Source organism: Myiozetetes cayanensis, unplaced genomic scaffold (genome assembly GCF_022539395.1).
Source record: "Myiozetetes cayanensis isolate MyiCay16 unplaced genomic scaffold, myiCay2020 scf6-25, whole genome shotgun sequence".
Classification (NCBI taxonomy): domain Eukaryota; kingdom Metazoa; phylum Chordata; class Aves; order Passeriformes; family Tyrannidae; genus Myiozetetes; species Myiozetetes cayanensis.
Genome location: NW_026087853.1, coordinates 36908198 through 36932380, shown reverse-complemented (window position 1 = coordinate 36932380; position 24183 = coordinate 36908198). Strand labels below are relative to the sequence as shown.

General features: G+C 38.0%; 1 protein-coding gene across 2 annotated transcripts in view; it reads right to left on the bottom strand.

The window, feature by feature from the left end:
• INO80 (INO80 complex ATPase subunit) overlaps nt 1–24183 on the bottom strand; it is a 65759-nt gene that overhangs the window by 39971 nt on the left and 1605 nt on the right. Inside the window, exons 1-16 of one of the 2 annotated variants that reach the window (XM_050335535.1) lie at nt 22712–22726; nt 17368–17553; nt 15941–16107; nt 15782–15849; nt 12817–12978; nt 11708–11828; nt 10189–10403; nt 9125–9178; nt 7722–7925; nt 6267–6462; nt 6003–6070; nt 5458–5667; nt 4803–4883; nt 3576–3671; nt 982–1041; nt 249–391 (exon numbers count right to left, since the gene is read on the bottom strand). In XM_050335535.1, the coding sequence (XP_050191492.1) occupies nt 249–391; nt 982–1041; nt 3576–3671; nt 4803–4883; nt 5458–5667; nt 6003–6070; nt 6267–6462; nt 7722–7925; nt 9125–9178; nt 10189–10403; nt 11708–11828; nt 12817–12978; nt 15782–15849; nt 15941–16107; nt 17368–17510 (1988 nt within the window). In that variant the 5' untranslated portion in view covers nt 17511–17553; nt 22712–22726. Of the gene's footprint in view, nt 1–248; nt 392–981; nt 1042–3575; nt 3672–4802; nt 4884–5457; nt 5668–6002; nt 6071–6266; nt 6463–7721; nt 7926–9124; nt 9179–10188; nt 10404–11707; nt 11829–12816; nt 12979–15781; nt 15850–15940; nt 16108–17367; nt 17554–22711; nt 22727–24183 lie in introns of those variants that run through there. The other variant, XM_050335534.1, reaches the window with a different exon arrangement.

The following is a 24183-nucleotide window of genomic DNA, read 5'->3' as shown; positions in this document are numbered from 1 at the left end:
ACTCCATACAAGTTTCTGCTTCACAATTACTTTTCAATTACACTTTACATATTTGGAAAAGGAAAATCTAAATACTGAAACCCTACTGGATCAATCCAGTGTCAGAGTTATACAGATACTCAACTAGGGTAGATGCTTACATGGTCTTATGTATGTCAGTTTTAACTTCTATGATAATTTGCATTCTCTTGATATTCCTACACCAGGTTGATACAGAGAGAAGATTTTGTTTCCAGTTAGTTTGTTACCTGGAGCTACTTTTGAGTGCTTGCGCTTCATCCAGCACCATATACTGCCACTTCACTCGCTGGAAATACTTCACATCCTGTACTACCAGCTGATAACTGGTAATTACCACGTGGAAAGGAGCATCCTGAGTATACAGCGTCTTCTATAACCACAAAAGGAGAAACAAATATCCACATAGTGTAAATACATTGTCCAGAGTTCACTGTAATTTCAGACTTCTGTTTTACAATCTTTTCTCATTATTACTGAATTTTCCCCAGCTGACTTTTTAAAATTAATTACAGCACAGTTATTCAACTGCTGTACCTGGACTTCAGCTCATTAGTCCCTGAACAATTTCAGATGCTTTTTAATATGTGAGACAAGACCCAGGCACTGAACCCTACAAAATGCTGTTGTTAAATCAGGGACAATCTGACAGGCCTGCAGGGATTCTGGATTAGGGCATCCTGAGTTAGGTTACTTAAACAGAATAAACAGTCCTTGACACTGAAACTTCCTGCTTTATTTACAGAGCTCTAGTTTCTTCAGCTGAACTCCACACTGCATTGAATTGCTCTTCTGCACAGGAGAAAACTTCTACCTCATTATCTTAATGAAACTGCTACTTGAGGAATGAGGAAATTGAAGTCTGTATCCACACATCATTTAGCTTGGTGACGTGTAATAACAGTTTCTGGTGTACTCTGCACAAAGAAAGATATTGAAAGCACACAGTCATGTTGGTATTACCTGACTCCAGAACTTCCTGATCACCTTCCTATCATGGGGATTTCCCCAATACGGTAGCACCTGGAACAGTAAAGGAGTAGAAGGACATTATTTTCAAATAAAGACACCTGCTTTAGAATTTTATACTCTGCTTTCTACAAAGCGACAGAAAACCTCTTTCTGCATAACAAAAAAAAAAAAAAAAAAAAAAATTATTTTTCTAAATGCAGAGATAAATCAGAAAGCATTTAAAAATACTTTGAAACAAAGCATTCCAGGCAAAGGTATCAAGCAATTTGCGACCTGATGAAGCTATGCTGAGAATCTGAAAATGCCATCATGATGTTATACCTTCTAGCCAGGTTTTTATAAAAATTAAAGATGATACTTTGCTTAGGGCAGAAAGAGGTTTACTCTCAACTGCTAAAGTTGAATCTCGAGGACTAGAGGACTTGTCCTGTTTAACATCTCCCATTGTCCTGTTGGTTTTCTATTTGACAACTGATCCCCAAAACCTGAGATAAAGTTAAAACATCTGGCCTGGATATATTTGATGGAAGAATTTTAAAAGAAAGCACTACTGCCAGAGAAAGCTGTTAAACCATTTATAGCTCAAAATTCCCTGGGTCCTATTACTCAGAACAGATCTTTGCAGAGCACTGACTCCTGTCACTGGTTAATAACATTGTACTGCCATCTCCTGTCTGATGGAAGGACTACAGTCAGCTAAGATTGAAAGGGAGAAATGCTGGTTTCTGAGGTGGTGAAAAGTCTTGTAACTTCAACTGACAAGTTCCAAAGTGCTTTTAATTGAATATTCTTCATATTGTTCTGAAATATGAATGCTTGTAAAAAAATCTGATCAAAAAGTTATTTGTCTTTTAGTTTACATATTCTGCCATGGACCTGAAGTAATAAATTCACTGTAATTTACCACAAGCAGAATTGACTTCACACTTCTGTATGATTACAAGCAGGAAAAAAAGTGGTTGAAAAAGAGTGATTAAAGTTGTAAACATGTGACAATAAGTTTAGAAAACTTCTTTTTAAAACATGTTCTGTTCCATGGATGAGGCAAACATTGTTATGCAAGAAACCCAAAGAGCTATACAATGATAGAAAAAGGTTGGGTTTTAAAACAAAAAAAAAAAAGAAAAAATTATCTTCTCCCAAGCATCCTGATAGCATTTTTTAAGTATTTTCTGTATTTTATTCATGGGAAGGAAAAAGCATAAACAATTGCTCACCTACTTTATACAATGAACTGATCAAAGGAAATGAGAGAAAATAGACAGAATGGCCAACTGCTTTAAAGTTTTCTAATCAAGGGCCTCTATTATTTTGGGTTATGGAAATACATGGATTCTTTTTAGATTATTTTTTTTCTTTTGAGTACCTCCTCAGTAACATAAGTATTTGTATTTCTTTATCAGTTGATCTGAAGGCTCAGTAATGCCAATTTATCCCAAAATACAACTCACTCAAATAATCCAGTATTGAACCATGTTCTAGCACAATTTCTCCTCATATAGATACTTCAAACTATAAACCACCACAACCAACATACAGCCCCATCAGGGATCTCCAAAACAAGCTGTTTGGTAAAAGGTATGCCCTTTAATATTGCCCTACCCCAGATCAAGAAATCAAGTATCACTTATAGCAATACTTCCAAGTTTTTTCCCCGCATTTTATTATTAAGTAGTCAAGACAATCAAACAATGAGCCCTATGTTACTGGTATACTAGTTACTTGTAACTGGCATACTTTACTGTTTTCTATAAAAAAGAAAATCAGATGTTTAAAAAAAAACTGATCAAGACCTCTTCATATCAAATGTTACTATGTTAACACCTCAAATACTTTAACATCTTTGCAGATGTAACTGCAAGCTTCTGACACTTTTGTCTAACTTTAATTCTAAAATTTCAGCACTGTTTTAGCAGTAAACATTCCTATTCAAATCTTCCTTTTCAACACTCCAGTGTCTTCCACTAGAGAACTGGTAAGCAGGTTGTTTTCTAGTAACTGATGTTTCCTTGCTTTCTAACTTACTACATTTTCATGTTTAAAATACACCTGAAAAACTCCTTTTGCTTTCCTCTAGTCTTTCTGTTCTTATCTCTTTGTGCCTCACCTCTTTCCTTTTTCTTGACTACTGGCTTATGTCCATGGTTCTCCTATTCTTCTGTATTTTGTCTCCCTCTTACCTGTTTAGAGTTTGTTCACATACAATCTTTATCTGACTCAAATTCATATGAATGTCTGAAAACACAGCTCTAACCCTAAAGATAGTATATAATACTGAAATATTATTCCTGTTTCTGCTGACTGGCCCACACATTATAACCATACATCCCCTTGCTGATCTGCTTCAATTCCTCACCGAGAAGCTGTCTTTAAGGTGATGCAAAGTGAAAATCATATGATTAAAGTAAGAACATTTTTAAGCCTTAGATAATTGAACACTCCAGAAAAAAACAGGATCATGGAAAAAAATAGCAGTATCGGGCTCGTTACACAGTTTCAAATTCCAAGGTGATTAAACACCCAGATGTGACAAAGACCTCAGAAAAACAAACCGGTTTGCTCTTGAGAAAACACATCCTTATTACCTTAAATTTAGGTACAAATCTGGCAAACTCCTGGTGCCAGTTGTTCAGAGTAGAGGCGGGTGAAATTATTAAAAACGGTCCCCAGATGTTCTCTCTCTGGAAGGCACACATAAAAAATTAATTGAGGGGAGGGGATATAGAGATGGCTTGCTACAGCTTTACAATTACTAAATGATAGTGGCTACATGAGAGGAAACTATGTGCAACATAGCAAAACTGTCCCAGCACAGCAGGGTGATACAAAATCAAATAGAGCAGATCTAATGTTTGACCAAGACTTATTTCATAACAGCAAAGTTGTTCCCAGAACAAACTCCTTTGTTTCTAAGAGCTGCCACCTTCACATTACTAGCAGCCCCTGTCATTTTGATGAGGAAAACTTCAGGGGGCATTGGAAAGCTTTGCTCCACCACATCACTCATTACAATACCCTCTGGTGAATAACTGAGTTGATCCATTAGTATATTAGCAGTTACAAGCTGGCCCACGTAAGGCAGAGAAAAAACAAAGCCGGGGTAACCTTCCAAAAAATCTCAAACTGCAGTGCAACAGGGAGACAAGCTTATCTCTTATTCCTTGAGATGAGCTCAAGAACCTTCAGCTCTACGCACTCTTACAGTATTTTGGCCAATAGTACCACTGAACTGGTACCAAAAGGAACATAAAGAAACGCATGCAATTGTCATTTGGTCACTAGTGCAGCTAATTCTGCTTTTAGTATCATATCACTTAACTGATACTCCCTATTTAAGGCAAGTGACTGCAAACAAGACTTTTTTTCTTTTAATAAATATATCTATTTCTGCAAGAAGCAGTTAAGCTCCTGTTGCTTTTTCTGTTTTGCTTGTCTGCCCTGAAACTGAAGAATCACTATGCTTCCTAAATAACCCCATTGAAATATGGAAATCCATGCTGATTGCCATGAAGCTCAGAATTTGGGCTCTCTGATCTGTAAAACTCAGTGAACCACCAAGTGCATGACTTGTTCTCTCACAAGGCTTTCACATTCAGTGCAAGTGAAAAGATATCACTCTGTGAATAAATGAAAATTCTATTTATATAGACATACAGACACACACAACTATTTCAAAGGCTCCACTTGAAAACAAAGTGTAAAATTACTTTTAAAACACTGATGCTTTATAATCTAGAATTCATTTCCAACATGTGAAAAGTATGCATCTTCTATCGAGCATACTGCCCAGGAATAAGCTATAATCCACCTACCTCAGCCAGATGGGCAAGGAGAGCAATACTTTGTACTGTTTTACCCAGACCCATTTCATCTGCCAGGATGCCATTGATGCCCTGCAAAAGATCCATAAACGAACACCTTCACTTTACTACTTTTTAATCCATAAAGGACTAGCAGAACGGATGCCACTGAATTTAGTGGGAACAATTCCACTGTAACAACTCCGATACACTTTAACATCTCTTACATCTGCTGCTGAGAGATAATTGATCTCAAAGGCATTTTCATTCTTCTCTCAGTCTGATCTTTTCCCTCAGCCTCTCTGCACTTTGTGATCACACTGTGAACTAGATACACTCATAAGGACAAGATTGCCTGCAGTTTACCAGCTGACCCAAGCCTGAAGCAGCATGCAACTTCGAGCACCAAAAGACTCCTCAGTGTATGCTCTAAGTGATAAACAGTTGTAAAAACCACAAAAAGAATACTGAACTCAATGTCCCATTCAAAGTTATTTCCTAAATAATCAAGAATACTGTTATGTAGCCTACATAATATTTTCCTTTCTTCTAAAGACATTAAATTTTTAAAACTAGTACATTCTTTTGTACTGGTTTACTTCAGGTTTACTCTAATGACTTAAATAATCCTAGAAGTTATAAAAATTCGCAAGATGTACTGAGATACCTGCTCATAGAGGTTTGCCAGCCAATTCATGCCTTTCAGTTGGTAACCTTTCAGTTTTCCATTGAAAATTGTAGGCTGTGGAATATCTTCTCCTGCTCGGATAGAAGGGTTTGCTAAACTGTAGCTCTCTCCAAAGCCAGTACCAGACTTGTTCGCAGCCCGTAAAGCGGCTGCCCGGCTCTCCTTTGCATCTTCATCAAATGATCTGGTCTAAACAGGAACAGGAAAGTATGCATAAGATAATGAACATTTTAACTTACCAAGAAACTGCATACTAAAATGCCTTACAATTCCCATTAAGACATAGGATGCCTGCCAGAAACTAAGAGAAAATGAGACTGTTCCTGCACCTAAATCTTTATATTCTGGCTTTCTACTTGCTTAGCACAGAGATTGGTAATGGAAATTTTAAATTGGAAATTCAAATCTGGCACCCAGGACTAAACAAACCTACTTGACTCGGCTGCTATGAAAGATCCTGGTTCTCTGGCCCCTACCAATTAGTTTCCTTTCTCTTCTACTTCACGGATCCCAAAAATACATACCCGGGCCTGATGAATCTGGTAAGCATCCTCAGCATTCTTCAGAGCTTGGGCCTTGTAATAGTTACTATCTGAAAACAGCATACCCATGTCAGAGCTTGGCAGCAGTAACCACACAAATAAACACACGGATAAATACCAGTAATTACAACAGTGCTTCTTGCACAGAAGGATTTGTGCTTGAAATTGTTAAGTGTGCACAGTAATATGCAGGGTACAGTAAATTTCAAAGGAGTGCAAAGAAGGGACTGTAGACAAATCGCTTACCATAATCTTCTTGGGTGATGTTGACCACTACTCCTCCACCAATATCAATCTGCCTTTGGGTAGAGCTGTCTTCCAGTTTGCGTAGGATTTCCTCCTGTATTCCATCGTGTCCCATATCTCGTTTACGACTCATAAAATGGGCATATAATTCAGTTTGTGTGATCAGGAAGTTAAGTTTTCGCTGCTGCCTCTTCGCCTAAGAGAACAAAAAACAGATGAAGGGAAAAAAAAAGGACAAGAGTTCAATATTTAAAATATAATTAAAGAAAAAAATTTCATCTACTAAAATATCAACAACTAATCTATCTAGATTATGGTATACAAGTACTATCAAAATGGTACTAGTTGCACATAAGAACACTGACCACCTTCACAAACATCTATATTAAAATATAAAATCGTTGTAAATGAAAAGTTCTTTTAAATTTAGTTATCATGGCAAAGAACACCATAATCTAATAAAAGAAATGTTTAAAGCTTTGTTTACACTAAAAAATTAAAATATCAACAGAAATTAACAAGATTTTAGTGATCCACAGTAAAAGAATTTAATGGTAAAAAACACTCTCATGACAACTTGACTCAATATTCAGTTACTTATTAGTAAAGAGAATTATGTTAGAACATGTGAAATACATCAATAGGTAGTACAGTTGAGTATTACTGAATACTATTGTATTGTATAGTATTGCTGAATAATATCATTATTCAGCAAGACACTGCAGAAACTGTTCACCCTTAGGCTCTGGTTAAAAAATGCTACAGTTGTCTATTAATCTAAGTCAGCAGAAACTGTCACAAAATGCTTATGAATTTCAAGAATGAGAGGAACACAATAAATAAAAGCCTAATTTAAGCATAAAACTAAACATAAGGTCTTCTAAAGATTCAACCTTACCTCATCACCACATATATAAGGTAACAAATAGAGAGCTTTTACAAGGAAACTTTTTCTTATATTTAACCTCTAGTACTCTGTAAGGAAGTTCACAAAGCTGTCACTTGGCTGACAAAAAAGGAATCACAGAAAAATTCTCTTCCCCCCTACATAAACTACAGTTTCAGCTAACAGGAAGGGGAAAAAGGGAGGAAAAAAAAAATTCAATGTAAATGAAAAAGTGTCTTGCCTTCTGGACCCAGAATGATATACAAACCATGACCAAAGATTGGCCCTTACTAACACTGAGCTATGTCTGAGAGACACACACTGCTTCTCTAATTCCTTCCTCCATTTCACTCACTTGTAAAGAATTTAAGTAGAAGGGTTTTTTTAATCACCTCTCACTAACATTAGAAGAATTATGCAAAGAAAAATAAGATAGCAGAAAAAATATGTGGAATAGTGCTGAAACTGAACAAATAACTGAATTTCACAGCCTGGATTTAGAAACTCAAATTATCTGTTCTGTGTCTCCTCAGTAGATTAATTATCAACAATCTGTGATTTTGCTGTACCTCTCTCATCTCCTCATCCAGCTTGCGTTGCTCCAGAGCCTCCTTCTCAGCTCGTTTGCGATGTTCTTTTTCTACCTTTTCATACTTTTTCCAGTAGAGAAGCATCTCCTTGGTAAGACGACGTGCTCTGGGTAGAGTTTCCTTACAGTTTTTCTGGGCTTGGATAGCGGCTCGACGTACCTCCCTCATGCACTGATGAGCAAGCTAGAGAGAAGTAAGATTTTGGGAATAGTGATAAAATGGGTAGATTTTAGAGGAAGCCAGCAATAAACATCATCAAAATCAATTATTACCAAGTCTGATCCTTCAGAAGAGAAAAAACTGTGATAGTTTACTAAGCAGTAATGTTTCTGAAATGGCATGAGAGAACGTGAACTTCCAAAAAAATACCGAGATGGTGGAGAAGACAAAATCTAAAGACAGCTTCAGAATAGCATAGGACTTAAAAGACTGATCTGGTGAGTAGGCCCTTGAAAGGAACTCAGGAGAACAGAATTCGAGGCCTGCCTGTAACTCTGACTAACCTTTTTCTTGACACTTTTCTGTGGTTATTTTCTCACTTTTTAATAAGGTTGCTGCAATAGCAGCATTGGTGGAACACAATTCACATTAATACACAGAAAAGTGAGGGAGTATTCTAAAATTTTCCCACCATTTCATGAAGAAGTATAATACAATGTAATTTTTTATTCTAAGTCATTGTCATAACAGTCAAAATTACTGGGTTTGATGTTTGTGACAGGTTTTTTTTTCCTCCACTAAAATTTGCACATCAAAAATTCTAATATACAGATTTCAAATGATAAAACAAAATGAAAACAAATTTTAAAAAGTGGAATTTCTAAACCTCTAAGTATGCTGCATTTCATGGTTGGACTTGATGATCTTAAAGGTCTTTTCCAACCTTAATGATTCTGTGATCACTCACTCACTGTGATCACACATAAATGTCATTTATGATACCTACAAATACAATACTCACAGTTTATTTGGGCAGAGATCACAAAGAAATTCAGTGAGTGCTAGCTAAGGGGGACCATAGAAGAGAACCTACCTACAGCAAAGTTTCTTAAACATACCCAGAGAGGTCCTGTTTTCTGCATCCCTTACATAGAAAATGTATCCTTTCTTGATAATGTGCAAACTAAATCTCACAAAAGCCAAGAAGATCTCATGAAAAAAACTCACATTGTTTCATCTTTTGCTTATGAAACATGCCAAAATCACACACCTAAAAAACAAAAAGCCTTATACTAAGTGACAAATAACTTGTATACAGTGCTTTCTCCTATACTCCCCCGCTACTATAGTCAGTATTGTGAGAAACAGAAGAAACATAAAGAGGTTACAGCTTGCTTATTATATCCAGCACCAGTAACAGTATAAAACAAAACACCACCTACCTTTTTGCTGTTGGTTAGGAAAAGGTTACGGGCTGAAGCTTTCTGTTTGTATGCCTGTAAAAGAATACCATCTTTAAATTAGTTAAAGGGTAATGGTTGCACAGTATTTTAAAAGATCACTAACCAGGTTTCAGCAGGTACATGTGCCAACAGCAGCCATGCACACTGTTGTATAATTGGGTATAGGTACTGCAAGTATTCATTTTGATTGAAATTACTGAAGGCATACATGAATGTATTCCATATCCTAATGAAAGCATGCAAAACACCTCCTTTTTCTTGATTGTTTCTTTAATTACTATTATTGCAAAGCAGGGTTCTCCTATTCCACTGCTACCACTCAAGTAAACAACATTTTCCATTGTTTCCCAGAGATGTTAAGAATTAATACAGATCCGACGTTCTTCACATGATCAAAATGAGTCTTTTGAAAAAATATGGTCTATCACACTGCACATATCCTTTGTTTGGCTTTAAGATCATAAAGGATGATTCAGTCATCACTTGTTTTAAACTTCCTAGAATTCAAAGTCTGCTAACTGTGAACTCCAAAAAGCAAGTTCTAAGGTCCACTCTGATCATCTCACAGAACTAGTAACAGTGAACCCAGTTTTCTATGCCAAACGTGCCTGAAGCTTGTACTGCAAATGATACAAACACTTTTTCCTAGACTGTTTCTGAAATAAGTTTTGAAAAACACACATGCTATAAGATTGAAATATTCCTTTCCTGAACTTTATGGTAAACCTAGATATTGGTTTGCTCTACATTGCCATTCTGTAGACTAATATGAGTACCTGCTAAAGTTTACAATACTGTTCATTCAAAAGAATTGAACAGCCATGGCAAAGCACTGCATGATCCATTCAGGTATCCTTGGTAGTAAGAAATCTGAACTACACTTTGCTTATGGATTAGAGAATACCAGTTAGGTCACTAATGACCACCGGAAAAATCAGGTCTTGCTTTACTCTGTTTTTCCAAGTGTCAACTCCCCGCTAAAATAATTTTCCGTTTCACTTTCTTGATAGGATCACTGATGTAGTGCCATTAGCCAAGCTCACCTTTGGCAACTCCTTTTTAACAATGGTAAGCCACACCTTCCGTCGACGTGCATTAAGCTGCTCAATAGACAAATGCTTCTTCTTGGACCCAGGTGGTGGTGTATCATGAGAAAACTTGGCGAAAACTTTGGTCTGGTGATGGTGGCGTCGTGGTGACTCCTCTGAAGAGAGTTCTTCATCCCGTCTCCTCTTTTTCTTTACTTTTTTCAACTTGCCTGCATGGCAACAATGGTCATAAAAATACATTTCTTTTTCTATTTTTGGGACACATTCAGTCAGGTATCTTTCCTGAGTAAACTATCCTAGTCAATATATATGTGGAACCAACAAAAAAGCCAAGCTTCTCCATGTGTGCCAATTCTGGGAGCATTTATTTATTCTACTAGATATTTCCTACTACTCTAGAATGGAAAGGTTTTCCTATTTAATAGAGGGGTGAAATGCAATTACTTCCACTCAGGAAAACATGCCTTAAGCATTAAAATGTCTAGGACTTGCTGCAATCTCTCTTGCTTTGTGGTAAAATTCTACTTAAAGACATTTAAAGGTAAGACATTTAAAGGTAACAACACTAGCATTTGGTACAGTTAGTCTCAAAGCAAACTTCTCAGAAGTTGAAAGAGATTGGCACGTTGTCTTGTATTACAGATACCAGTTTTCAGAGGCAATTGATACTGGTATTAAAAGTATTACAAGTATTAAAAATATTCTCTGTGATTATACAAAATTATGGGTGCTGCAAGATTAGTGGAGGAAAAAACCACCACACTTAAAGGAACTTGCAAATAAAAAGGAAGGAAGCCCAAAATAACCTCCTTAAAACACAGCTCAAACTTCAAGTTCTTGCACTAGAGAGAGTTCACCTTACACTGACAGTTCACAGCCTTCTCTTTTTGCTTCCTTACAGATTTACAACAGTTGGCAGCTCAAATAAGAAAGGAAACTGCACTTCCTGGCAAACGTGCACCTGAGAAACTCCAGCTGGTATGTCACAGATATAATTCTATTTTAACTCACATTGGACATCAATTCTGAGTTCCCTCTAATTTCCAGCAAACACTTTCACTCCCTATAGCTTCTTGTTCACTAGAATTACATACTCAGGAATAACTGCAGCAGGTACTGGATAAATCCTTACATTTTTCAAGGAACTATCATGTTTTCAAAAAACTACTGACAATGCTACAAAACAGTGGTTATGGATTCTGAAGCAATGAATAAAGCTATAAGGTACCTACTGCATAACTCCTTCATTCTATATTCAGAGGTCCACAAAGAAAATCTTAAGCCGTGAACTCTCCAGTCACACCCCTTTTTTTCCACTCTATGTTTCTAGAAGCCCCATGATAAAGTACAGTATTTTCTGAAGATTTTTTTTCCTTTGGCAGACCTGATATTTCCATGCAAAACCCACAAGTTTTGAATATTTGTGTTTATTCAAAGGAAATAATGTAGAAAAGAAGTTAAATCAGAGCACTCCTTCAAAAACCACTTAAAACTACCAGGTTAGTGCCTTTACCTTTTATTTTTTTCTCTTCTTTAAACTTCTTTTTCTTGGGCCCTAGCAGATGGCGCTGCTGCTCATAGTAAGGGTCGTGGGTGGACAGCAGCCCTGCGCTGTAGTACTGATACTGCTGCAACTGAAGGGTATGAAAGTGAGCAGTGAACAGAGGCAGCCAGTGAACAAGTTCAGATCTTGAACATAAATAAGAGATCAGGAAGCATGCATTTCTCCATATTTTGCATTTGTTATCAGATATCACACAGTGCCCAAAGTGAAACCACTGCTCCTAGAGATGGCCTCCAAGTTCTGCACAGGGAACCAAGCCCACCCAGTAAAACAAGAGGTAAGAGCACACAGTGAAGTTTCAAAACATACTGCTCTCTTTGTCATATGGGTGCTGCTCAGCAAGACAACACACTACATGAAAAGATCCAAATACGGATCTATTATTTGTTTTGCCTGCATTCTCAAACTACATACATGTTCTACATTACCATTCCAAAGGATGAAAAATAGCAGGTTTAGGGAATTTGGCCTAATATTAAGAAAAATGCAGAAATGTGACAGACTATTTTCTTCTAAGAAGGTAAAAAAGAAAAGGCAAGAAGAAAATCCAAAACTTAAAAAAAGGCAAAAAAGAGAGTAAAATAAAACCCCGAATCATGACAGCAAACAAGGTAGAAAACTAGGCATTCTCTTTCAAGATTGTAAACATCACCTTAATATTCATCACCTCAGTGATCATGTCAATATAATTGAACAGCAGCTACTACCTGTATTAGAATTTAACTTGCCACATCTCAGTTTTCATATATATTATCCAAATCTTGCATCCTAAACCCTTATAGATGCTCTAGTGACTGGGACAGAGCACTGTGGAAGCTATATACCACACATGTGCCAGTACAAGCTATAGACATTACTGACAGATGGCAGCTTAAGGCATCAACAGCCTTTCATTCTGTATGTAATTAATTACCTAAACCTTGTCTGAAACTAACTTTAGACAGTTACAGTCTACCAAACAACAGGGTATTTCCCAGTCCACAAAATATTATGAGTTTTGATAAAAATGTAAGAGCAATTAAAATAAGGCAATTAAGCAAAAAATTCTGGATTTTTACCTCTTTGTCCTTGCTATATTTAATTTGATGCAATTTCTTATATTTGTGTAATCGCAGCATATTGTGAAGTTCCTCCCTTGAAAGGGAAAATTCTTCTTCATCCTCTCCGTCCTCATCACTTGGTGAATCTGTGTCACTGGAGTCATCACTCAGGAGGATACTCTAATAACAATAAGTAGGAATGAATTTAACAATCACAAGTCCCTGTACTGAATTGCTTACTTATGCAAAGCACTCTTGAGCCTTTACCTAATAAAAGGGTGTGGGTCTGACCCAACAACAACACTTTTACCATTTGTCTTCAGTCTAAAATGACTTAAATGACTTAAAATGACTTAAAATGACAGTTTTCTGAGGTGCAGTATTGTGTGGCAGCAAATCCAATACACATTTTGTGACTGCAGAATCATAGAGTGGTTTGGGTTGTGTATTGGGTCTGGTTGAGATGGAGTTCATTTCCCCATAGCAACCTTCACAGTGCTGTGCTCTGCACTGGTAGGTGGAAAGGTGTGGACAACACACCAGTGTTTTGGCTACTGCTGAGCAGTGCTGGCACAGCATGAGCACTGTCTCTCAACATTCCCACCCCACCCCGCGTTGAGGGCAAGATCCTGGGAGGGGACTAAAGTGGGCCAGCTGACCCAATCTAACCAAAGAGATACTCCATACCACATGAAGTCAGCTCAGATATAAAAGCTAAGGAAAGGAGGACGAATGAGGGGTAATTTTTATTTACAATGTTTGCCTTCTGAGCAACCACTAGGTGTGCTGAAGTCCTGCTTCCCAGGAAGTAGCTAGGAATTGCTTGCCAACGAGAAGTAGAGAATAAACCTTGTTATTTTCCTCTTTGCTTGTGCATGCACAAACTATACGCTTTTGCTTTAGCAAACTGCCTTATCTCAGACTGTAAATTGTTTTCCATCTTATTCTCTCTCCCCTGTTTGGTTGGGAAGGGGAGTGATAGAGAGGCTTGGTGGGCACCTGGCAACCAGCCAAGGTCAATCCAACACAGGTTGGAAGGGGACCTTGAAGATCATTGAGTTCCAACCCTGCTGCTGTGGGAAAGGACACCTTCAACTAGACCAGGTTGTTCAGAGCTCCAGCCAGCCTGCCTGGCCTTGAACACCTCCAGGAATGGGACATCCACAACTTCCCTGGCCAACCTGTTCCAGTGCCTCACCATCCTCACAGTAAAGAATTTTTCCCTAATAACTAATCCAAACCTACTGGCTTTCAATTTGAACCCATTCCCCCTTGTTCTGTCACTACTTGCTCTTGTAAATAATCTTGCTCCATGCTTTCTTTTTCCTTCCCTTCAAGTACTGGAAGGCTGCAATTAGTTCACCCCAAAGCCATCTCTTTTCCAGGCTGAACAATCTCAGTTCTCTCAGTCATCCTTTTTAGGAGAGGTGCTCCAACCCTCTGATGAACTTGGTGGCCCTTCTCTGGACTCGTTCCAACTGATTTGGGGAGAGGTAGTTTTCTGTAAGTTTGGTGATAGTTAAAGTCATTTTAGTCCACTTTGTCTGTTCGTGGTCTTGGAAAAGTAGCCATGAGAAAAGCCAGGATACTAGTAGGGGCATTTTGTTATGTATGATTGCAGGTCCTTTCCTACCCCATCTGTAGTTTGTCCTTCTATTCTATCAGTTCTACCTGTATCAGCTTGTCCTGTTGCTTATTATTTGGGAGAAGAGACTGATCCTCATCTCACTACAACCTCCTTCCGGGAAGTTGTGGAGAGTGATAAGGTCTCCCCTGAGCCTCCCTTTCTCTAGGTTAAACAACCCCAGCTTCCTCAGCTGCCCCTTATGAGACTTTTGCTCCAGACCCTTCAGCAGCTTTATTGCCCTTCTCTGGAAACGCTCCAGCACCTCAGTGTCCTTCTTGTAGTGAGGGGACCAAAACTGAACACAGTATTTGAGGTGTGGCCTCATCAGTGCTGAGTACAGGGGGATCACTGCCCAGGTCCTGCTGGCCGCACTATACTTGATACAAGTCAGGATGCCATTGGCCTTCTTGGCCACCTGGGCACACTGCTGGCTCATGTTCAGCCCCTGTTGACCAGCACCCCAAGGTCCTTTTCCGCCTGGCAGCTTTCCAGCCACTTTTCCCTCAGCCTGTAGCGATGCCTGGGGTTGCTGTGACCCAAAGGTAGGACTGGACACTTTGCCTTGTTGAACCTTGTACAATTGGCCTTGAACCATCAATGAAGCCTGCCCAGATCCCTCTGCAGAGCCTTCCTACCCTCCAGCAGATCAACATTCCCACCCAACTCGGTGTTGTCTGCAAACTGACTGAGGGGATAAACTGATTCGATCCTCTTGTTCTGATCATTGATAAATATATTAAATAGGACCAGGCCCAACACGGAGCCCTGGAGAAAACAACTAGTGACTGGTCACCAGCTGGATTTCACTCCATCACTCTCTGGGCCTGGCCACCTGGCCAGTTTTCTACCCAGTGAACAGTGCACTCGAGCCATGAGCAGCCAGTTTGCCCAGGAGAACGCTGTGGGAAACAGTGTCAAAGGCTTTACTGACATCTAGGTAGACAACATCCACAGCCTTTCCCTCTTCCACTAAGCAGGTCAACCTGTCATAGAAGATAAGTATGTTGGTCAAGCAGGACCTGACATTCATAAATCCATGTCTGCTGGACCTGAATGCCTGGTTATCCTATACATGCTGTGTGATGGCACTCAAGATGATCTGCTCTATAACCTTTCATGGCACCGAGGTCAGGCTAACAGGCCCATAGTTCCCGGATCCTCCTGCCAGCTTTTCTTGTAGATGGGCATCACGTTTGCTAATTTTCAGTCACCTAGGGCCTCACTGGTAAACCGGGACTGCCGGCAGATGACTGAGAGTGCCTCAGTGAGCACTTCTGCCAGCTCCCTCAGTACCCCTGGGTGGGTAACTTTATTCATAGACTCTGCAATAACTGCATTTCTTTCCAATATTCTTACCTTCAGCCACTTTCTGCTTTTCTTCAGTTTGGAGAAGTTATACAAGCTCCCTTTTTCAGACTTTGGTTCTGTTGAAATTAAAAATAAAGTTTTTAAGAAATAAAATGCTTTTCCCAGCTAAACACAAGAAAGCAGACATTCAACCTAGTGCATGCCTACCTGGCTGCAGTACTCCATTCAGGGAATGTGTGTTCAGCATCCCAGAATTCCCTGCTCCAGACGACTCCCCAAGCAATGAGTTTGGAGGCTCTTCCTTAACTTGCATCAGGGGATCCCCAGACTGAGGAAGCAAAGGACTGTCATCCAAACCATCTTCACTTTCATCGCTGCAAAAAGATACATAATATAGTGACAATGAAAGGAAAATATTCAAAAGAGAAGATGCCCATGCAACTTTCTTACATCTCCCTTGTCTAAAGGTTTGAGAATTGAGACTTCAGATGTAATCTTACATTAGAAATACTGCGGTTAATAATTTCCCATTAACCCCTCAGTAGCAGTTAATCATCACACTAGCCTGGCTATACAATCAACCTTCACCTCCAGTCTTTAACAAGGTATCTAATAAGAAGCATGAACTAAGCAAGAAACTAATATCAAGTCAAATGGAAGCACAATATTGTCATCCTCACATGTAGATGTAAAGCTATACTTTTCCTAATCCTTATGTGGGTCTTATTACATGCTTGTAAATATACCTGTTAGCTGTTACAGTTCTGATAACTGCATGGGTAACTCAACAATTACAAAACAGTGATGAAATTAAATATGCAATTGTTTGGGGACAGAAATGAACATACCTTGATGACTCACTTCTTAATGCTACAACTTATGTACAAATAAATTCTGCATCTGACAAGAGTCTTTGCATTTTGTTTATGGCTACACGCCATAAGTGTCCCTGAAAATCAACTTAGTGCTTCCTCATCCTATTTTTTGCAGACAAAGAAAGTTTTGGCCACTCACTTACAAAGAAGAGCTTTAAAACATTTGTGCTAGTTTGTACATGGGTTGGCAATACAATGGATTATCAGTGTGAACTAAGAGAATCACAGTCCAAAATCTTTCATATAATCATAGAATACTCCAAGTTGGAAGGGACCTACAAGGATCATCAAAGTCCAACACCTGCACAGAATCATCCCAAGAATCACATCATGTATGTGAGAGCATTGTGCAAATTCTTCTTGAACTCTGTCAGGCTTGGTGCCGTGACCACTTCCCTGGGGAGCCTGTTCCAGCCACCCTCTGGGTGAAGAACCTTTTCCTAATATCCAACCTAAACCTCTCCTGTCACAGCTTTGTGCCATTCCCTTTGGTCCTGTCATTGGTCACCAGAGATCAGAAAGGCTTTGTTTCAGAACTTGGAGCCAATGATAGATTTACTATTAAATTGAAAAGTATTTTTTACATCTCCTCTTTTCTAGGCTGAACAATCCAAGTGATATCTCCTTCTTTAAAGAAGAAGATTTTATAATTAACAAGTCACTACTAAATTCTTAATATGGTGTTGTCTGGGAATGATGTAATAAAAATGCTTGTCTTTCCTTGGTATTCCCAAGGGAAAATGGAAAAGGTTTTGGTACCTGGATATACTCCTGTTAAAGATGGCAGACGTCTGTCGTAAAAACTGATCCAGTTGCAGAGCTTTCTCCAGATACTGCAGATAGAGGGGTTTTGCCAGCTCTGAGCAGCTGCCATCCTCCCTGGCACCCAGCTCTGAAGCCATAGAACACACTTCTCCTCATGCACAGGTGCCTCTGAACACACAGCTGTTAAGAAGAAACAAGAATCATTACCACCACTGCCTCCTCTGAAAGGAATGAACTGGGTGAGCAGGCAAATCGACTCCATGCTGCACCAAATGCTAATATTTCCTAGAATGCAGAACCGAGGTAGTTCTGGGTAAAAGCTAAGGCTGCTGTTAATAGGTATAGTAAACAAATTCCTGCTCAACTTTCCACCACAATATTACCACAGCCAAAAACTAGATTCTTAGGTTTCTTTTTTATGACTCTGTGGATGCTCTTTGATAGGAATAAGCAATGTGCTAACCTAGTATGATAATCCAAGTGGTGCCACAGAAATGCAAAATACTGTGAAGCCAGTCCTTAAGCATTTAGAGTAAACTTTCATCACTATTACATATAACATGTTTAACTCTGAACAGAGGGCAGATATATATATATATAAAAATAAATATATATAAACTTACTCCAAAAAGGAAGAACTACTGAAAATACTGTTCCTCTGTTACTTTTACCATTCAGTTCACAAGTAGTCTACTGAATACTTGTAAGACTTCTACTTTACCTTAAAACAATGCTACTCTTACAGCACTCAAAGTTGTTACTTGTTGGCAAACAAGCTACAAATACTTGACAAAAAAACCCTTTCACTTTCTAAAATTTATTAAAGAAAAAGCAAAATATAATTAGCAATTTACTACATACTTTTTAATATTTACAAATTCAGGACATATTCTAGCTTCATGTTTTTTCAATAGTAAAAATCATCCACCTGATTTTCATTATTTGTTCTCAGTATTTAAAATTCTTAACAAAACCAAACACATTCCCTGCAATAAATATATATATATCTGCATAATATATACTTTAAAAACAAAGCTATCGAAACATTTTATTGCTCTGTCAACTGCAGTTTACTTTTCCAAATACAAAGGATGTCATAACAACTGTTTACAATAATAGCACTGTCAACTTGAATTTTACTTTTCTTCAATTACAAAGGATGTCATCATCATCATTATAATAATAGTGAGAAAGATAAATTATTTCCAAAGCCACAGTTGTTACTGTATAAATGAAAGTGCTGTCAGTATCCTAAATACTATAATATTGAATAATAAATAAATTCCTTAAGCTTTTACTTCCAGTGGAGAACAAAAATCATAGAATGGTTTAGGTTGGAAAGGACCTTAGAGGACATCTAGTTCCAACCCCCCTGTCACGGGCAGAGACACTTCCCACTAGAACAGGTTGCTCAAACTAAAACCAGTTAGCTTTGGTCAGACCTAGATTAGTTGGTCTTCTGAAGGATTCCTCTGGTTTCTATCACTTCTTAAAAATACTACAAAAACTGAAGCAAACTTCACATTAATTTATTTAAAGACATTTTATATTTGTCCAATTATTAAATCAGTAACTAAAGTGTTTTATGCTTATATAAGTGAACACACAGATTGGGTATCCGATCTTCAAACAGTTTTCTCTTCACATATACAGTCCAAAGCCCAGCATCTAACCTTTTCCAAGTCTTTTATCCTCAAAAATTACAGAACGGTTTTAGATCTTCTAAAGTAACAAGAAACTATAAGTGATTCCCACCTTGAGACTAATAGCAGTGGTTGAACAACAGCAAATTTTATTATTTCTTAATGAATACTCAGTGTTAACATCCTTATCCACAGAGAATAACCAATAACATACCAGAAGCTATTAGACAGGATACCAGCTCTGATCTAAAAATCATTCTTAGACTGAAGCTACCTAGGTTCAGCTTTCCACATATCAGGTCTTTGCATACTTAAACAGAAATTGAATGGTTGACCTCAGTTACCAAATGCCCATTTCCAGCAAAGCGTATGAGAACACCTAAAAACCTTCCTTGTAAGGGTAGTGAGATGCACATTTTCCAAGCAACTCCATAGTGCTTAACAGGCATTTAAAAACCCAACCAACAAATCAGTCAAACAGAAAACAAATGAAAAAGCAAACAAACCCACCCTAAAATCAAAAACTGTCTTCCAAGAGACAGGGCTATGAACCACAGAATCATTGCAGTTGGAAAAGATTTCTAAGATCATCAAGCCCAACTGCTAACCCAGTAGTGCCAAATCCACCAGTAAACGATGTCCCCAGGTGCCACATCCACACACCTTTCAAATACTTTCAAAGCTCCAGGGACAGTGACTCATCCTCTTCCCTGGGCAGCCTATTTCAGTGTTTGGCAATGCTTTCCATGAAGAAATGAAGTAAAAGGGTTAAAAAATGAGAGGAAACATGAAACTTCCATCTCTAACAGAAGAAATCATTCAAAAGGTGATAGAAAAGGACACCATGAAGGTGAAAGTGGTTTTCCTTCAGATGTATTTTAGAGGAGCAGGAATCTATACCTAATACAATATAAGAAAAAGTATGGTGATTTTTTTTTATCACTCCATTTCAAAATCAACAAGAGCATGTGTTACATTAACATGGTTAACTCAGAACCACACGGCATTTTTCACCTGTCTGCTCTTGGCAGAAAACCATGTTCCCAAAACTCAACATTTAGTGGCATTACCAGTCCTCTCAGCACTGTGGGGAAAAAATGTGCCCCAAAGGGCATAAAGTACACAGGACTTGATTTGGATTCATGGCCTCCGAGGAAGATAGAAAAAACAAATGTACTCTATTGCCCCACAATGAGCCTTGCCCTCAAAAAACTAAACAAGCTTAAGAACAAAATAAAGGAAAAGAATTAAGATAGATTTGAGGCCAAGTTTTTAATTGCAGGACAACAAACAGGCCAGAGGCAAAACAAATATAACCATCTTCCTGATCCAAAATGAATAACTGGATGCCATTCTAGCTGCCCAGACACACTCTCCCAGGTGCTGGTCTATGTGGTTCTACCCAACTGGATCAGTGCCCCTCCTCCCATAGTGCTCATCTGCTTCCATGCTCATACAGTTTAGGAGACAACCCAGCAGAAGAATATGTCTTTACCTGTAAGATACAAATGACCCTATCATAAGAAGATGTTGTCAGATGTGTTTAGTAAGTACAAAACTATAGATATTTTCTCAGGAGTGGCTCATTGGTACTGCACAGAGTTCCCAGGCAAGCATCAGAGCAAGTGATAATATCCTCCATCTGCAGTGACTGCAGTTACTGTAAAGAGGAGGTTCTACTCCTTATTTTACCACATTAAATCCCTCTGTTGTGTACAGTACGCTAAGCATGTACACTTACATGCTAAGTACCTGTCCATCTGTACTTTTTTTCAGATACCTATGCTCTTAAATATTACTTTCCAGACGAGGAAACTTTACATTTCCGCATTTAATGACGTCCTCCTTAAGCTGACATAGTATAAGTACTGTGCATTTCACCCATATAAAGAGACATGCCTTTACTTGTCTTCCTATTTTAATTGTCCACCGAGGCTCCTGTACATACAACATCAATTACTCTTGCCCTCAAAACAGTTACTAGTCTATATATTACCTACCAAATGAATAAATAAACACAGGAGAACTTAACAATATTCTTAAACATATTTACAATGCCCCAAACAAATTTAGTAAGTGTTACAGAAGCATATTTGAATAGAGAATAGTTTAGATATTGAATTCAATCCTTTCATTTATTCATGCTAACAGTCACACATTGTTTCTCTGATGATCAAAGTAATAATACAGAAACTAAGTGACAGACACCTCTTCATTCTTTGTTCTTTTGTTTCCACTCTAGATTTTAATAAACAAAGATTTCCAACAAGGCAAAACCTGCTTGAATACTGAAACGAAAAGATGGGAACAAGAGAGAGGCACAAAGCCTGATCTGCCATGGTAGGTAAGAGTGTTCAGGACATCACATAGACATTGCTTCAGTGGATTTACATGGTGATGACATTCATTCCACTTTTATTTGTCATTTTTGAAACAAATCTATCCTTTTGCCTACTCAGTTTAAGGAAGATTGCAAAGACACAGATTTTCGAAATTATTTAATTCCTGATGAAACATTTAGGTAAATACTCATATGTCACAGGTGGTAAAAATGACAATGCTGCAGAGTAATCCTTCTGCCATCATGACTTTTTTACTGATACATGCCAATTTTATGGTAAGTTTCAGTCTCAAATTCGGTAGCTATTTGCTTTCTCCCTTCCTCTCCTGTAGGGTTTTAACAATTTAGAAACCTGGAATTTGGAATCAAATAACTTCTGCACTGCCTGGCTGGCATTTGGAATCCTCTAAATTCTTACTCAGAAGGTCACAGTGAAACCATTTAATTATATCATATGGACTGCTGAATCATAAAAAGCATATGTAAAATATCATCATCAGGAATATGAAAACTTCATGCAAATAACTTCCATAATAATATGCATTTTTTAATATGTAAGTTCAGTTCTGAAGAAGCCTTCTTTATCCTGTTTTAAATCATATTGCTTTTAATGTAGTTGTGGGGTTTCTTCACTCACTCCTGTTTTTTCAACTCTGCCCATTCTAACATGTACTCAGTAAGGTAACAGCCAGCATTGCAGAAGAATCCTCCAAGGACGCATTCTGAGAGCAGAGTTAGCTTTCATAACAAGGTTTCTAAGTTTTATACCCATCAACCTGCACCAACCAAACAGCAGAAACACTGGTGGTCTCATGAAGCAGCTTAGCTTTAGAAGTAGATTCTCCCAACTTAAACAAATATTCACTGACTATTTCTGAATGGAAGTCCAGTAAGTTTTTCCTACTGATACCAAGTTACACAGGAGACTTGTCAGTGGTAAATGCAAAATCTGGCTTTTGTACTTAGCTGCAAGCTAGATGGGATTTGCTTTGCAGAGCTCTTTGAAGCAGCATTTTTTCTTCCAGGAATTTCTAGGGGGTTTTCCCTTCAGTGGCTGTCACCTCTACACCTCATGTAAGGCCCAAAGGATTACTTTTTCTGCTCTTTATGCCTAATGTTGACCATCATAGTAAATAATGATAATGACTACACTCCTAGCTGAGGGCACATATGCAAACTCAAGCTGCCATGGAAGGAAAAGGTACAAGACAGCAGCTAATGCAAAGTACCTCTTCTTAGCCTATGACAAATGCAAAGCAAAACAGGCAGGTAAAACTAATTCAGTCTCGCCTGCCACACACTAAGTGCATGTATATGAGGCGTGACCAGCTGGCAGCTGAGCTCCACTACTTACTTGTTCCAGTATTCAGCCCACAGAAGTAGTCTCTTTTCTCTCCTCTGTCCAATCAGTGTAAGCACACTGACAAAACATCCAAGCGGACAAAAACCTGAAATGCCAGAAGGCATGTATTCCTCATCTCTCTATTGAAAGTTTTATCCATAGTGCAGAACTAAAAACTGGAAGCAAGAACACAACCTTTCATGTTACCTTAGTTACCTCGCAATTTTAGCAGTTTTGGATTTTGACACCAACTTATTATGAGAGATTTTCCAAACTGATACAAACACCTAAAATACATTTTGTTCTTGAAGAAATTTACAATTGAGACATTAAACTCTCTCCGGAATAGCAGAATACTCTAAGATTTTCCTGTATTAAGATCTCCAGAATAAACTCTGACACAAATATACATATCCAAACAGAAGATTCAGTCAAGGTCTGCATGGAAAACTTACATTAGCACAGTAATGTCAGCCAGGCATATCTTTGTCAGACTTCTTTACAAGTGCATAATCTCCAATACAGACAATTGTGGTGGTATAAAAAACGTGAAGAGGTATTTTGCTTGGAGAAGAATCATATGCTCTCCTTTCCCTGTTCACACTTTAGCTCACTTTGGTAAAGGTACTGTATACTACATTTTAAAGGAAAACATAATTCCCATACAAACTTTTTTAATGGCAGTGTCTTAAATATAACTTGGATACGTGAAAGATTATGGCTTTAATAAAAGCAGATAGGATATTTGTATGAACCTAAAGCCCTCAATCTTCACTAAACTCAAGTTGAACAAATAAAAGACATGCATATAAAAACTCAACTGTGAGTTTGCATCACTTCAGTTTGAAATTAAAAAAAAACATTTTAATTGCTTTTCTGAATGAAATATAGGTAAACTAGATACTTTACTACGCTGGTTTGCTTTTGTAGTAAGGTTTTATATTGTTTTGCAAGGAATGAGACAGCATTTCACCGATCTGTGTTCCACCTTTTAATCACTTTTAAACAGAGAGAAGAGCCAGTGGGGCACTGGCTCTGAATTTTACAATTGCCCAAAAGAACAGTAACAGATAGGGCCCGGTTTATTATTTAAAAGAAAAGCTATACAACAATGTATCAGAAGTGTACACATAAGTGAATAACAGAATACCTTAAAACATACTGAACACAAAAGCTGATATGTCACAGCTCTGCTTTTATATTTAAACTAGCAGAAAAACAAATCTAAATATTTAATGTTTCAATTAGAGCAATTCTTTCCCAAAAAAAGCAGTTAGCAGTATTAATGGAGACCTCTGACAATGTATTTATACTCTTTGCTCTAGACAACAGCACCAACAGCTACCTTCACATATTGCCACTTACACAAAACATCAACTGTATGGATGTTTTCAGTTTTGTTTGGTTTTTACTCCCTCCACTCCAGACCATGAAAAGGGAACTATGTCCAAAAAAGCTTTACAAGACTATTTTCTTATTGCCAT